This window comes from Schistocerca piceifrons, chromosome 3, assembly GCF_021461385.2.
Source record: "Schistocerca piceifrons isolate TAMUIC-IGC-003096 chromosome 3, iqSchPice1.1, whole genome shotgun sequence".
Taxonomy (NCBI): Eukaryota; Metazoa; Arthropoda; class Insecta; order Orthoptera; family Acrididae; genus Schistocerca; species Schistocerca piceifrons.
In genome coordinates, this window is record NC_060140.1 from 880349816 (window position 1) to 880363533 (window position 13718).

Sequence of the window (13718 nt, forward strand, 5' to 3'; positions counted from 1 at the left end):
CATGGTGAAACAACACTCCGGTGGGCGGTTTGCGGGTTAAAATCACCTCGGGGTATGGCCATGCGGTGCATTTGACCTGCGGTCTTCACACGGTGGCGCTGGCAGCAGTCCACATATGCAGAGGCGTTTTGGTGCATGTCAAGAGTACGTTGCAGCAAGTAAGTGTGCAGACGTTTCCATACGTGCTAATGGTGACTGTGTTGAAAATGGCTCAAAGAACACATATTGATGACGTTATGAGGGGTAGAATACTAGGGCGACTGGAGGCTGGTCAAACACAGCAGGTCGTAGCACAGGCCCTCCGTGTGCCATAAAGTGTGATCTCAAGCTTATGACAACGATTCCAGCAGACAGAAAACATGTCCGGGCACTACAGTACGGTACATCCACAGTGTACAATACCACAAGAAGACCAGTATCTCATCATCAGTGCCTACAGATGGTCACGGAGTACAGCAGGTAGCCTTGCTCGGCACCTTACCGCAGCCATTGGAACAGTTATCTTCAGACACACAGTCTACAAACGACTGAACAGGCATGGTTTATTCGCCCGGAGACCAGCAAGGTGCATTCCACTGACCCCGTAAATCCTGGTGTCAAGAACACAGTGCATGGTCATTGGAACAGTGGTCCCAGGTTATGTTCACGGATGAGTCCAGGTATACTCTGAACAGTGATTCTAGTCAGGTTTTCATCTGGCGTGAACCAGGAACCAGATACCATTGAGCACATCTGGGATGCTCTCGGTTGACGTATTGCTGCATGTCTTCAAACCCCTACAATACTTCAGGAGCTCCAACAGGCACTGGTGCAAGAATGGGAGGCTATATCCCAGCAGCTGCTCGACCACCTCATCCAGAGTATGCCAACCCATTGTGCGGCCTGGGTATGTGTGCATGATGATCATATCCTATATTGATGTCAGAGTACATGCATAGGAAACAATGGCGTTTTGTAGTACATGTGTTTCAGGACAGTTTTCTCAACTTATCACCAATACAGTGGACTTACAGATCTGCGTCATGTGTGTTCCCTATGTGCCTGTGCTATTAGAACCAGTTTTGTGTAGTGCCACATTGTGCAGCACCACATTCTGCAATTATCCTTTATTTATGAGCATGAGTGTGTATGGCAGTATGCAGCTTAGTAGCAGCAGCATTCAGAGTGCAGAATCTCCTGTAAGGCATAGTTTTTGTGGTTCCCTCAGTTACAATTTACAAGAAACATAAAAGAAAGCTGTTGGAAAGCCAAATGCACATCAAAAAGAAGTGCAGAAATAGGTCAAAACAGTAGTTTGTGCGGGGTAAGTTCTAAGAAGCAAAAATATTATTTTATCATACAGTGAACCAATTCAAACACACAGTATCTCCTTTCCAAGTGAATACTAGGAAACATTTTTCCTGGTAAGAACACCTTACAGAAATTGTATCTTTTATCTCTCTGAAAAGAAACTGGTGTCACAGTTACAACAAGTAATAGCTGATAATCCAGTCTTTTTTTTATGCTGGGTGAGTACTGATTGGCAGAATAAATGTGTTTTCAATATTTTATTAGGATTCTTGAATAGAATACAAACGAAACTCTAACATTTCTTAACTAATGATCTGAAGAAAACAGATTATCCTTGCAGAATGAAGTATGACCGTAACTAGTACCTAAAAGACAGCTCATTACATGTTTCTGGCATTTTACAATGTGTGGTCTATTTGCAGTAATTTTAAACATCTGATTTGATTGCACACACTTTACCAGTGTGTCCATGAAGCATTAAAAATGAATCCTCGTATATTAATAAAATTCAGCTCCTGCCAGAATGTAAATCTGTGGAAATCACAGAACTCTCCATTGCCGACTTCTCCTGCCAACACTACACGGGGTACTTTGTTAAAAATAGCTAGTTTTTAGCTTGTACGCAATTTTTTTAATGCTTTGCCAAACAACTTAGTGGAGAGTTAAACTGGGATCATAAGTATACTTGCATGACAAAATTTGGGAGGGATGCTTCAAAAGACCATAAAGTTGAATGTTTCAATATGCCCAAAACAAGAGAGAGTGGGGTTTAACATCTTATTGACAAGGTCACTAGAGATTGTGGCCCTCTCTCTCATACAGAAAGGAAATTGCCAATGTCTTTTCAAAGAAGACATCTCAGCATTCACCTTAAGCAGTTTAGGGAAATCACAGGAAATCTATATCTGGCTGTCTAGGCAGGGATTTGAACCAACCCCCCCCCCCCCCCCACCAAAATATGAGATATGAGACCAGTGTCTGATCATTGAACCACCTCACTCAGTTACATCCAAAGGAAGCATCACAAGGAACCAGAAGCAATAATTTTAGCACAGATGGTCAGAAAGACTGTTGGAAGTAGATATTGCCACAAAAAAAGCTCAAGACTACTATGTTTCTAATAACATTGTATTTCTTTTCTTATATTATGTGTTTTGTTTTTACACTGAAATTTCTTTTGAGTAAAATTGCTCGTTTTTGAACGTCTTCAGTGATGTTTGAAACCTAAATTGTTTTGGTCAAATTCTAACTGTGTATACTGATACACTGCAGGAATAATAGGTCACATCCAGCAATGTGCTGGACACATGGCGATGTGGCGCCTGTGACTGCACAGGCCAAATGGAACAGAGTTAGGCTGAAGTCTGATGATGTACCAATGTTGAAATATCGAAAGAGGGGTTGCTCATGTAAATTTCAGTGCTAAGGAAGGAATTCTGTCTGTGGTAAAGCCTGTGTTAGCTTGGATGCACCTCACAATATACTGCCAGAAGGTGGTATACAGTCACCTAAACAGTGGTGTTATCTGCTGTAACTTATTTCTTACATTACAGCACATGAATTTTATGAATAGTATTTTTGTCCAAAAGATCTGTACAGTATGCCTGAAAATATATCCAACTGCACAAACTATTTTTATCATGTGCTGGACAAAACCTGAAGGATGTAGTAAATTAGTCCAATCAATTTGTGTTTAAAACTGTCAATTCTGTAAAAGAATTGTAGAAATCTTTCTCAGCAGTTCTATCTCTTTTTTGGAGTGCTGAATCAGAATTTCATGTGTCCTGCCATGTAAGTGGTCAGCTTCACAATGAAAGTGCAAGAATTTTTCTGCACGAAACTGTTACCACACTGTAAAGGTTCGTACTCCAACATAAGGGACAATTTTAATACGGGCGATGAAAATAACATGGACAAGACCCTAGCAGTACTGCTGTCTTGCCCAAGACCCTACATGTGGACTTTCTACTGCCTAAGGAACATTGTCTTGGCCACCAAAAGTCGAACTGAGACAAGTGCGTGTGCGAGAGAGCGAGAAGGCCCAGAAGGCAGTTTTAGTAATTTGTCACTTTGCTCCTTGCCCTCTGAGAAAACTGAATTTATTTATTGTGTGTGTTTTCGCATAAGGGTCAAAAACATTGCTTTTGAACTTGTTCTATCACATTAATGCTCCTCAAAAAATCACACCTGATTAGTGCATTTTGAAGGAAATTTTACCTATTTTACTTTTGTGTAAATCATTTTCAAAAAAACACACAGCTTTTGAGATATATGGGAAAAACTGAAAAGTAAAAATATTTTGAGGTTTTTTGAATTTTTCGTTGAGAAGCCAACCTCCTACAAGGCAACAAACATGAAATTCGATTTCAGCAACCTGAAGAACATACATCCCCACTGATAATAAAGAAATAAAATTAAATAAATAAAAAAGCTATTTTCTTACAAGAAAATCACTGACTGGGAAACAAGTATATCCAACAAATCTGGCATAAAATATGTTTTTTCCCTTTTTTTTCTGCTTCATTGTTATAATTCCGATACACGGTGGTCCAAGGTAAACCGAATTCAAATGATTAACATTCCATTAATTACCTTATTTTAATTTGTTTCTCCCTTCGTTGCAGCGAACTGTGTTGCTGCATCTAGTGTCTTCTATTATAAAGGGTTCCATTTATATTGGCACATTTAGCATGTCACCTCTCTGAACATTATTTCAGCTTATTTCTGAACATTACAAGTGTTTTTTTATCTCTCTTCCCCCCTCCTCAACTTGTTTTCAGAAGCTCTTGCAAATGTCATACATTGTTATATAAATTAAAACTGGATTAAAAATAAGTGATTCTTTAAAAGGAAAAAAAAAGTAAAACATATTATATAATATATAGCACTTTCGCTACACACCTGTGAGCTAAATCGCTGTCCACAGCCATCGACAATGCAGCGGAATGGCTTGTTACCGCCGTGACTAAGCACATGCCTTTCCAGCCACGAACGAGAGCAAGATGTGCGGCCATAAACTTTACAGCTTGTCCACAAACACACATAGTTCTCGCCTTCACAACTGATTTGTGACTGTGTTTGAGGGTTGACATGGCTGACCTGATAACAAGCAACACACATTTACAATGTACATCAAAATGCTGACAACACAAACGTGGGAGGGGGCAGAGAGAGAGAGAGAGAGAGAGAGAGAGAGAGAGAGAGAGAGAGAGAGAGAGAGAGAGATTAATGGTTTAAACCAAAAGAACATTTAAGAAAATGGCAATTTCAGAGTACATTCCAAGTGCTGGCAAGCTGAGGTATGCACAAAAACTGTAGTTAATTTTTAATTTTTCCATATTACATATTTTTCACCCTTAGAGTGTTCCTGGTTGATTTGAGTGTGTTTGAGAAAGAAAATACTTTAAGAGATTACACTGAACAGCAAAAACTGTGGTGAGATTGACCAGAATATTACAAGACAGCATGGAGCTCAACGTTTCAAAATCGTCTTATTTGAGGGAGTGATAATGTATCATAAGAATACCGGAAAAGCAAGGGTCAGTAATACCAAATCCCACTTTTCCATGACATTTTATGCATCAGTGCAATGCATGTTCTCAAATCACATAGTAGATGCTCTGGGCTAGAAGTACTGTGCAGGATAAAGGCAGCTAATTTAGGAAGGGACATGTCAACCAACGTGATGCTCATAAATTTAGAAATGTTACATCTGATTTTTTTGGGGAGAGTGGAGTTATTTGAGAGCTACATCTAGACTGTAAGGTACATGTAGGTTTCAAATCGACAGCTCTTCGGTTTCAATTTACAAGATGACATACAGCAGTTTGCCTAGCTACACCATGTGAATCTTTCGGAAATCTCTGTACCTCTGACTTATCAATTGGCCACTACTTTCTTACTTGTTTTAAGTTCAATTGTGAAGAAGTATTCATATGTAGTAGAGAGGAAGAGCAGCATTACAATTATCTTAATCCTCATGTCTGTCAAGCTAGAGGAAGACCCAGATGTCCTCAAATTAACCTCTCAGACAAATTTGCAGAGCCTCAATCTCTGCTCTGGAGCAGACAGAATACACTCCTAGATGAATAGGAACTCTCTTCCAATCATTCCAAACACAAAGCAAGTTTTCCTTGTTCAAATATGTAGTCTGGATGATCAAGGCTAACTATCACTTCTTGGAATTACTGATGTGCCAATCTGTTTGTTACCACAAGAATCCCAAAATGCCAGATTCAATTGCTTGATGGAATGATTCACTATTTCTTCCTCTTGTTCTTTTTCACCAACTTTTCCCACTGCTTCGCAGCAGTGGTAGTTAACCTGATCCCTCCCACTCACTAGTGGGCGTGCCAGCCTGCATGGTGGGTGCCTGAGGTTTTAAAGACATTTTCTTTAGGTTTTCATAAAATTTTGACGAAGTATATGGTAAGTGATTATTATTATTATTATATGCTTTAATTTGCTGCAGTTCTGCTTTATGAATTTTATCAAGTTACTTTCTTACCTTATAAATCACCTGAACTGTGGAGCCGGTAGTCGGTCATAAAATTTTACTTCTGACAGAGCTTCAAAATTGGGCAGCATGATTGACTACCTCTGCTCCACTAGGTTGATTTTTTTTTATTGGTTTAGCAATATTAGTGACAGCTGACAGCCCATGTCCGTAAGAACAGACACAATAAGGTGATGACAGCCAATGATCCCTACAGGGCAGATGCACATCGAACTCTAACTCTTACGAGAATCGGTGAAATGTTCTGAGTAATGAGGCTAATCAGCAGGGGCTCTATGTCATTGGTGTGTGGTGTAAGTTGAGGATCCGGGTCTGGCGGGAGGCGTGCAGTTGTGGTGAGCACTGTGCCCGGATGGCGTAGTGGTCAGCGAAACTGCTTAGTAAGGAGGAGACTCGTGTTCGAATCCCGGTCAGCACAAATTTTCAACTAGCCTCACTGATATAAATTAGCACCAACAGGCAGCTAATGTCCAATTCCTTTTTGCCTTGATTCATTGTGGGTGCAGGATCAAAATGGTGTCTGTTCTTTAGGTCATGTCCAAAAGGACAGACATCACTTATACTGTCAGTTTCAGTTCAACTAAACAAGTCATCTATAGATCAATATCCAGCATTATAAGCTTATCCTCACTGAAAGTATTCACATAAAAACGCAAGTCTAATTGAGTGAGAAACGACTTAGCATTTTAACACATCAAAAAAGAGGTTGTGAAACCAGCTAAGCTTATGAAACTGATATTTTACTGCACTGACAACTGGAAGGAGTGTATTTATCAACTTTCCCATAGTTTTTCCTTCATTTAAGTTGATTCTACTTTATTGTAAGACTGCATCTTCCTCAGGAAGTATCCCTTGTACTCTCACAGTCTATAAAAATACCCCTCCATATACTGACACATTTAACCAAACTTTCATTCATTCTGTGTCTTTGATTCCATTTGGCTGTAAGTACCAGCAGCTGATTTCACTGCTGTTATTTCCAGAGCACTTTGTCAGTATCTGCAGCTTATCAGTGACTGTACCTCACTCATTACAATTTATTCTACAGTTTATGGAGAGTTATGTGGGAAGAACTTTACTGGACATGCCAGCTGCCAGAAACTTAATTCATGGGTTGCAACTGCACAATGAACAAGAGCTGCCTCACACTGTTTTTAGTTTTATGAAGTAAAAGTTGCATCTGAGACAAATAGCATATTGCATCCAAGTAGGTTGTGGCTGTTAAAAATGACTCTGAATACACTTCTCCCTCTAACAGCAGTACAGAGCAAGACATTTGTAGCAATCCATTTTCAGAATCACATAAAACACAGCAATAGCAGAATGTAACCATCAGAATGGAGATGAATGACAGTCTCAGGTTACTAAACATCAACAGATAAAAATAAGAATATACCAGTTACAGGACACAGAGACTGCCAATTTGACATTGTTAGTTCGAACAGCCTGAATCCTCAGGAATAGCTAAAAAGAGACAGACACGTGAGGTAATAATGTAGAGGTACTCACAGACAATCGGACTCTGATAAACACAACAAAAGATCAACAGCTACACACCAGTTTATTTACCTGCAAGTGTTCAAGCAGAGCAGTGCTCGTTTCAAACTGAACATCACAGTCCGACCACTGGCAAACTACGGCATCCTGTGCATCCAGTTGAGTGGGTGCCTTGCTGCACTGTGCTGCTGGGAAACGTATAGTCCTGGGCACAGAGAGGATAGGTGAAGATAGTGACGGTTTGGAGCAGGACGTGGGACCAGACGGTGAGACGACTAGGTGAAGACTGTTGCCATCTGCAACAGACGGGGCTTCCGTCTCTAGAGGTGGCGAGGTCTCTGTGGACCCACTACAATCCACCGTCGGGGGACGCGCCGGGGATTCCGCAGGAGGGGCTGGTGGCGGTCCCAGTAGAGAGTTCAACTTCTGTGCGGAGGAAGACACGCGCCGGCACGCTGCCCCCACGGGACCCGACGCCTCTTCTAGGACACCCTTGCGTCCCTCACGAGCGTCGGTCACTCTCCGGGACATTGTCACGGCACCCGCTTTTGCGGCCAGTGCCACCAGTTCCTTCTTGGCACCATTTACAGGTTTGGCCTGCGTCTTGAAGTACTCCGTGATCTTGCCCTGCTGACGAGCGGCTACAGCTGCCGCTTTGCAGCAGCGTTTGCCGTGCAGGAGAGGAGTGTGATGGAGCTCCACCTTCAGGCGTTTGTGCGAGGGTGAGGGCGACCGGGAGGCAGCCACGGACGTGGCGGAACGCCGGTGTACGACGGTGGTGGCTGGTGCGGGGGCGGCCAACAGCGGTGGCGGGGGTGGTGGCGGGCCACGTTCTTCCTCCTCGGCGTTGCCCCCGGTCCAAGACCAGGGACCCGAGTCTCGCTCCCGCTCACCCTCTGAAGGCACATTGGGAGCCATCTGCGAGGCTGTAGACCAGGTGCGTTGGTTCTGCGGATGCTGTTGCTGCCTCCTCTGCTGCTGGAGCTGGTCGTCACCACTCTCCGAGTTAGAGGACGAGTGTGTGGAGGAGGCGGGGCTGTACGGCGAGCAAGGCTCTGTTATATCACTGGTGCCGCTGCTGGATGACGAAGCCGAGCAGTCCGTGCAGCTCAGCGTCGCCACGCCACTGAAACAAAAGGTATCGAGTTGACAGATTATTGGTAAACCTGTTGGATCTGAACAGATATGTGAGTAAGCTTAATTTCTTACAACAACATGATTTTGTAGGCTCAGCATAAAGAAGTGCTGGTGTTTTCAGCAGCACTGTAATGAAGGAACTGCATCCTAATTGACAAAGATGACTTACAGTGTGGAAGACGAAGTAATAGTTATCCTGTAAGCAACTGATCATATCGACAATACTTGGCTTTGTAAAAAACTGTCTGTCTGGGGACTGGCATCTTTTGCAAGTCTGAAACTAAGATACAGATATGATGTGCTTATACCAGGTTTTCATGTAATTCTGTCCAATTCATTTGGCACACACCGGCGAATTGGCTAATGCTGTGCTGTGTTATCAGAGCTAACAGAACAGGTAAGAAGAAAACACTGATGGAGTACATCATTTTAGTTACCGTACCACCCCACCCAAAGACAAGCTCTCGCTGTGCACATACATGGATGGAACTCTGGTACGTTTAAATAACCACGCAGCAGTCCCTTGAAGGACATTAATGAACCAGTGGAAATGTTAATTGGGGGAGGGGGTCCTTCCAAATGTGGGTATGACTAAGCTCCCCAAAAATACTGCTCTACTGTGTTACTCTCGACTACTGAGTTCAATCATGGGAGTGTGAATTAGTGGCTTAGTGCACGGATCGATGTGTCATTGATACTAATATTATCTTGCTGTTCCAAAAACAGAATTTTTATCTCCAACTGCACGCAGTAAACATCATTATTCGTGATTGGTGCATTTTACATTAAAAATATGGATGAATCAGTCAAAGTGTAACAGCAGCTCTTCAATAGACTGCCAACGTCCAAGTAGAGAGCCTTTCTGGTCATCCCTACCACTGTTCCAAATCCGGAATCAATTTCTGTAGTTATTCTTTGTAATATAAAGGCAATAACAATAATAATTATAGTAGTAGTAGAAATAGTAGACATGATTTCACACCTTATTGGAGTGGTGACAGATTCTCAGAAAATGTAATTTTTGTTTATATACTTAGCGAAAAATCTGGCAATCTTTTGCTTTCCCTAACAAACAGGGCAGCAAGATACGAGCCTTGACTGAGGACAAAGTTGTCCCTATTCGCTTATAGCAAAACTTCCATTGCTCAGGTTGTCTACTTGTGGCGCACACCATTGACATATTGTTGCTTATGTGCATCTTTTAGGCATCAGCTATCATTTGGCCCATTTTGTTGAGCATATGACCCAGATCCTGTTCACCGACTCTTCACTTTTAGTGGTTTCTCCTACATCTTCAGCAGACTTTTGTGTCCTTAACAAACGCCTCTCACAACGTGATAATCCTATGTTTCCGTCACTGCCTCCACTATATTGTATGAATTAAATAAATAAATAAATAACAATTGTGACAATGAGCAACCCTGTAATGTATCTTTTTCTGATTTTTGTGTCTTATCATCCTGTCAGCATTGACTACTCCAGTTTGCTTCGTAACGATACCACAACAGTTCAAATCGCCAACTTCATATTCAGCACAAGAGACGTGTTGACGACCTTTGACCACAGTAGCATGTGTATGGTGGCGAACACCACAACAAGGATTGGAGGACTACGAAACTCGAGCGGGTGTGAAGTTACCACGCCTCGCGTTTAAGCAATCAGTACGAGTGGAACCAAGGTCACGGCCCCGTCCCCAGAACATGGTATCTGTAACAGCGGGGCGGTAGTGGGAGCCAGAGATGGTAGCGGCAGCTATGCGGAGGTCAATAAACTCTACTAAAGGTCACATGCATTGTTAAGGTCCTTGAACTATCTTTCGCGGGGAGCGGAGGCACGGCAACGACGGCGGTGGCAAGGCTTTGGAAGGGAGGGGAGCTGAAGCCGAGTGGTGGGGGCGGCGCCAGCTGATGGTGGGGGACCCGGCCGGTGGCGCCGCGCGCGGCGGCAAACTGAACCGGCAGAGGTTACCGAATCGTTATGTAGCGGCCGGGCCGAGGCCTTGAACGCTATTTGCATCCGTGCGGAGGGGCGAGAGGGGAGGGGGCTCTGTGTTTGGGCTGGTGTGGCGGCTAGTCGGGAAGTGGGCCGAACACGAGGCGCTCGCGCCCGCTCCCACGGCGACGACACCTGCCGGCGCCATATTACAGTAGCCGCGGGCGACAGCCGGACGTCATCTCGCACTCCGCCACATTGTGATGACAGCAAATGCGTTTGCCTGACGTATGCGAAAAAGGTTAACAGTAGAAAGTTACGTATTACCTGTACGAGAGGAGATGGACAACAATTAACAAAGCGGATGTATTTGTCAGTGTAGCGTAAAGCGGAACAGCAATAGCCCTCAAACACAAGGGCTAAATCATTGACCTGGAAACAGCTCGCTTTTACTATTATTGTGATTCGGATAAGAAACACACAAACAGCGACGCTCAAGAGAAGAATAAAGCAAAATCGGATGAAGCTACGCCCTCACCGTGAGGTGACAAAAGTCATGGGATACCTCTGACCCGTAACTCGCGAGGTGACTTTTCTGTATCGTATAACACAACATGGAGTCTCTGGAACCCGTTTGTTTAAACGGAGGCTGAAGGCAAAAATCATATGAAATTTTTAATTTATGCTATAAAACATTTATTTTCACGATTATTTAAGTATTGTTTAAATGCTTCTAGTTTATTTTATTGCACTAAACAAACCTGCAGCATTTTTATAATGATCACACAAAAGCACATAATTTTGTGTGGTTATTTTAAATAGTACACACAAATAGACTGTGAGGGGTACTGAATTTTACATTCTGAAAAATTATACAATCTCTGTAGCAAATAAATTTCCATACAGAACTCAATTCCAGGGTTTAAATTTGCGCATAAAGATTCCATCCGATAGCTAGAAAAAGAAACACTGTCAAATTCACATGGGTTGCTGGGAACTACATTCTTCTTATTACCACTCAGAACACATTCGATTGAAACAGACACTAAGTATTTCATTGAAGAAACAGACAGTTCCCCATCACAACTTTCCTGAATTTCTTCCTCTCAATGATACTCTTGTTCGATAGCAGAACTGGAATCACTGGCTAATGTAAAATCTTCATTTTATCGTATATTTCTCGATCTATATCACTGACACCTTCCTCCACGGACCGACTAACAATTTCATCAAACTCGTGAAAGTTAAAACTGACTAATTCGTGTGAACACATTTTGAGCTATACGGTACCGTACTGAAGAAAATAGGTACGTAGTTCACGAGTCTAGGAGACTCCAACACCTATCAGTAACACGTGTCAACAATAAACAGATGGCGATAGCGAAAGCGACAGCAAAACATCGTAGACTTGGCAATTTAAGATGGGTGGGGGTAGTATAGAAGCATTCCATCGCAACTGGCCTTGGAGAGCACGCTGTCTGAGAGAACACACCTCGTAAGGGCTACTACCGTGTCGGAAGTCCTTCTGCGCGGCACAGTACGGCTACTCGACGTGGAATGGACTTCACAAGTCGTTAGAAGTCCCTTACAAAAATATTCAGCCATGCTCTCCCTCTACAGCCCTCCATAATAGGGAAAGTGTTGCCGCAGCAGGATGTTGTGCACGAACTAATCTCCCGATTATATCCAATAAATGGTCGATCGGATTCATGTCGGGTTGGCCAGATCATACGCTCGAGTTGTCCTGATTGTTCTTCGAACCAATCGCGAACAATTTTAGCCCTGTGACTGGCGCATTGTCATCCATAAAAATTCCATCATTGTTTGGGAACTTCCGTAGTTGTATGGGAACGAAGTCCATGAATGGCTGCAAAGGGTCTCAAAGTAGCCGAACATAATCTGAGGATCCAGTCTATTCCATGTAAACACAGCCCACACCACCCGCCTGCACAGTGCCTTGTTGACAACCCAGGTCCATGGCTTCTTACAAGGGAACCTCCCCATCGCATCCCCTCCCTCAGATTTAGTTGTATGTTGGCACAGTGGATAGGCCTTGAAAAACTGAACACAGATCAATCGAGAAAACAGGAAGAAGTTGTGTGGAACTATGAAAAAAATAAGCAAAATATACAAACTGAGTAGTCCATGTGCAAGATATGCAGCATCAAGGATAGTTTAAGCTCAGGAGCGCCGTGGTCCCGCGGTTAGCGTGAGCAGCTGTGGAAGGGGAGGTTCTTGGTTCAGGTTTTCCCTCGAGTAAACGTTTAATTTTTTATTTTCAGACAATTATTATCTGTCCGTCCGTTGTTGCAGTTTATGTGACAAACTCTTATGTTTTCATCACTTTTTTGGGAGTGATTATCACATCCACAAGAAAACCTAAATCGTGCAAGGTAGAAGAATCTTTTTACCCATTCGCCAAGTGTACAAGTTAGGTGGGTCGACAACATATTCCTGTCATGTGACGCACCTGCCGTCACCAGCGTCATATAGAATATATCAGACGTGTTTTCCTGTGGAGCAATCGGTTGACCTATGATCTTGCGATCAAATGTTTTCGGTTCCCATTGGAGAGGCACGTCCTTTCGTCTACTAATCGCACGGTTCTAAACGTATTACAGGGAACAGAGACGTCAATGAACGGACAGATCATAACTCTGCGAAAATAAAGATAGTAAAATTTTCACCTAAGGGAAGACTTGAACCAAGGACCTTAGATTCCGCAGCTGCTCACGCTAACCACGGGACCACGGCACTCCTCAGTTTACGCTCTCCGCTTATCTTGCTCATGGACCACTCAGTTCCTACATTTTGCTTATTCTTTCATAGTTCCACACAACTTCCCGCTGTTTTCTCGATTGATCTGTGTTCAGTTTTTCAAGACCTATCCACTGTGCCAACGTATAACTAAATCTGAGGAGGGTGCGATGGGAAGGTTCCCTTGTTAGGATCTGCGCGACACTTACACTCTCATCAGTTCTTACCAAATGAAATCGTTACTCATGTGACCAGGCCACGGTTTTCCGGTCGTCTGGGTCGAACCGATATGATCACGAGCCCAAGTGAGGCGCTCCAGGCTATGCCGTGCTGTTAACAAAGGCAAAAGCCTACTAACGCCAAATACTGCCGCACTGTCCTAACGGATACCTTCACTAACACCTCCAAGGAAAAATGTTTGCGGTTGCCGCAAATCGACAGCAACGAATGTTTTTTCAGGGGTCCAAAAATATGGAAATCACATGGGGAGATATCTGAACTGAATGGGGATGTGGAAAGCCTTTCCAACAAATCTTCTGCGGCTACTCAAAAATATCTTGACAACTTGACCGTGGCCGTAGATGTGCTT

The 13718-nt window shown here is 43.1% G+C and overlaps 1 protein-coding gene across 4 annotated transcripts in view; it reads right to left on the reverse strand.

The window, feature by feature from the left end:
* The window catches only part of LOC124788244 (zinc finger protein jing), a 214550-nt gene that overhangs the window by 29287 nt on the left and 171545 nt on the right, over positions 1 to 13718 (reverse strand). For 3 of the 4 annotated variants that reach the window (XM_047255427.1, XM_047255430.1, XM_047255429.1), the window contains exons 2-3: positions 7376 to 8429; positions 4192 to 4389 (exon numbers count right to left, since the gene is read on the reverse strand). In XM_047255427.1, coding sequence (XP_047111383.1) covers positions 4192 to 4389; positions 7376 to 8429 — 1252 coding nt within the window. Of the gene's footprint in view, positions 1 to 4191; positions 4390 to 7375; positions 8430 to 8512; positions 8586 to 13718 lie in introns of those variants that run through there. The other variant, XM_047255428.1, reaches the window with a different exon arrangement.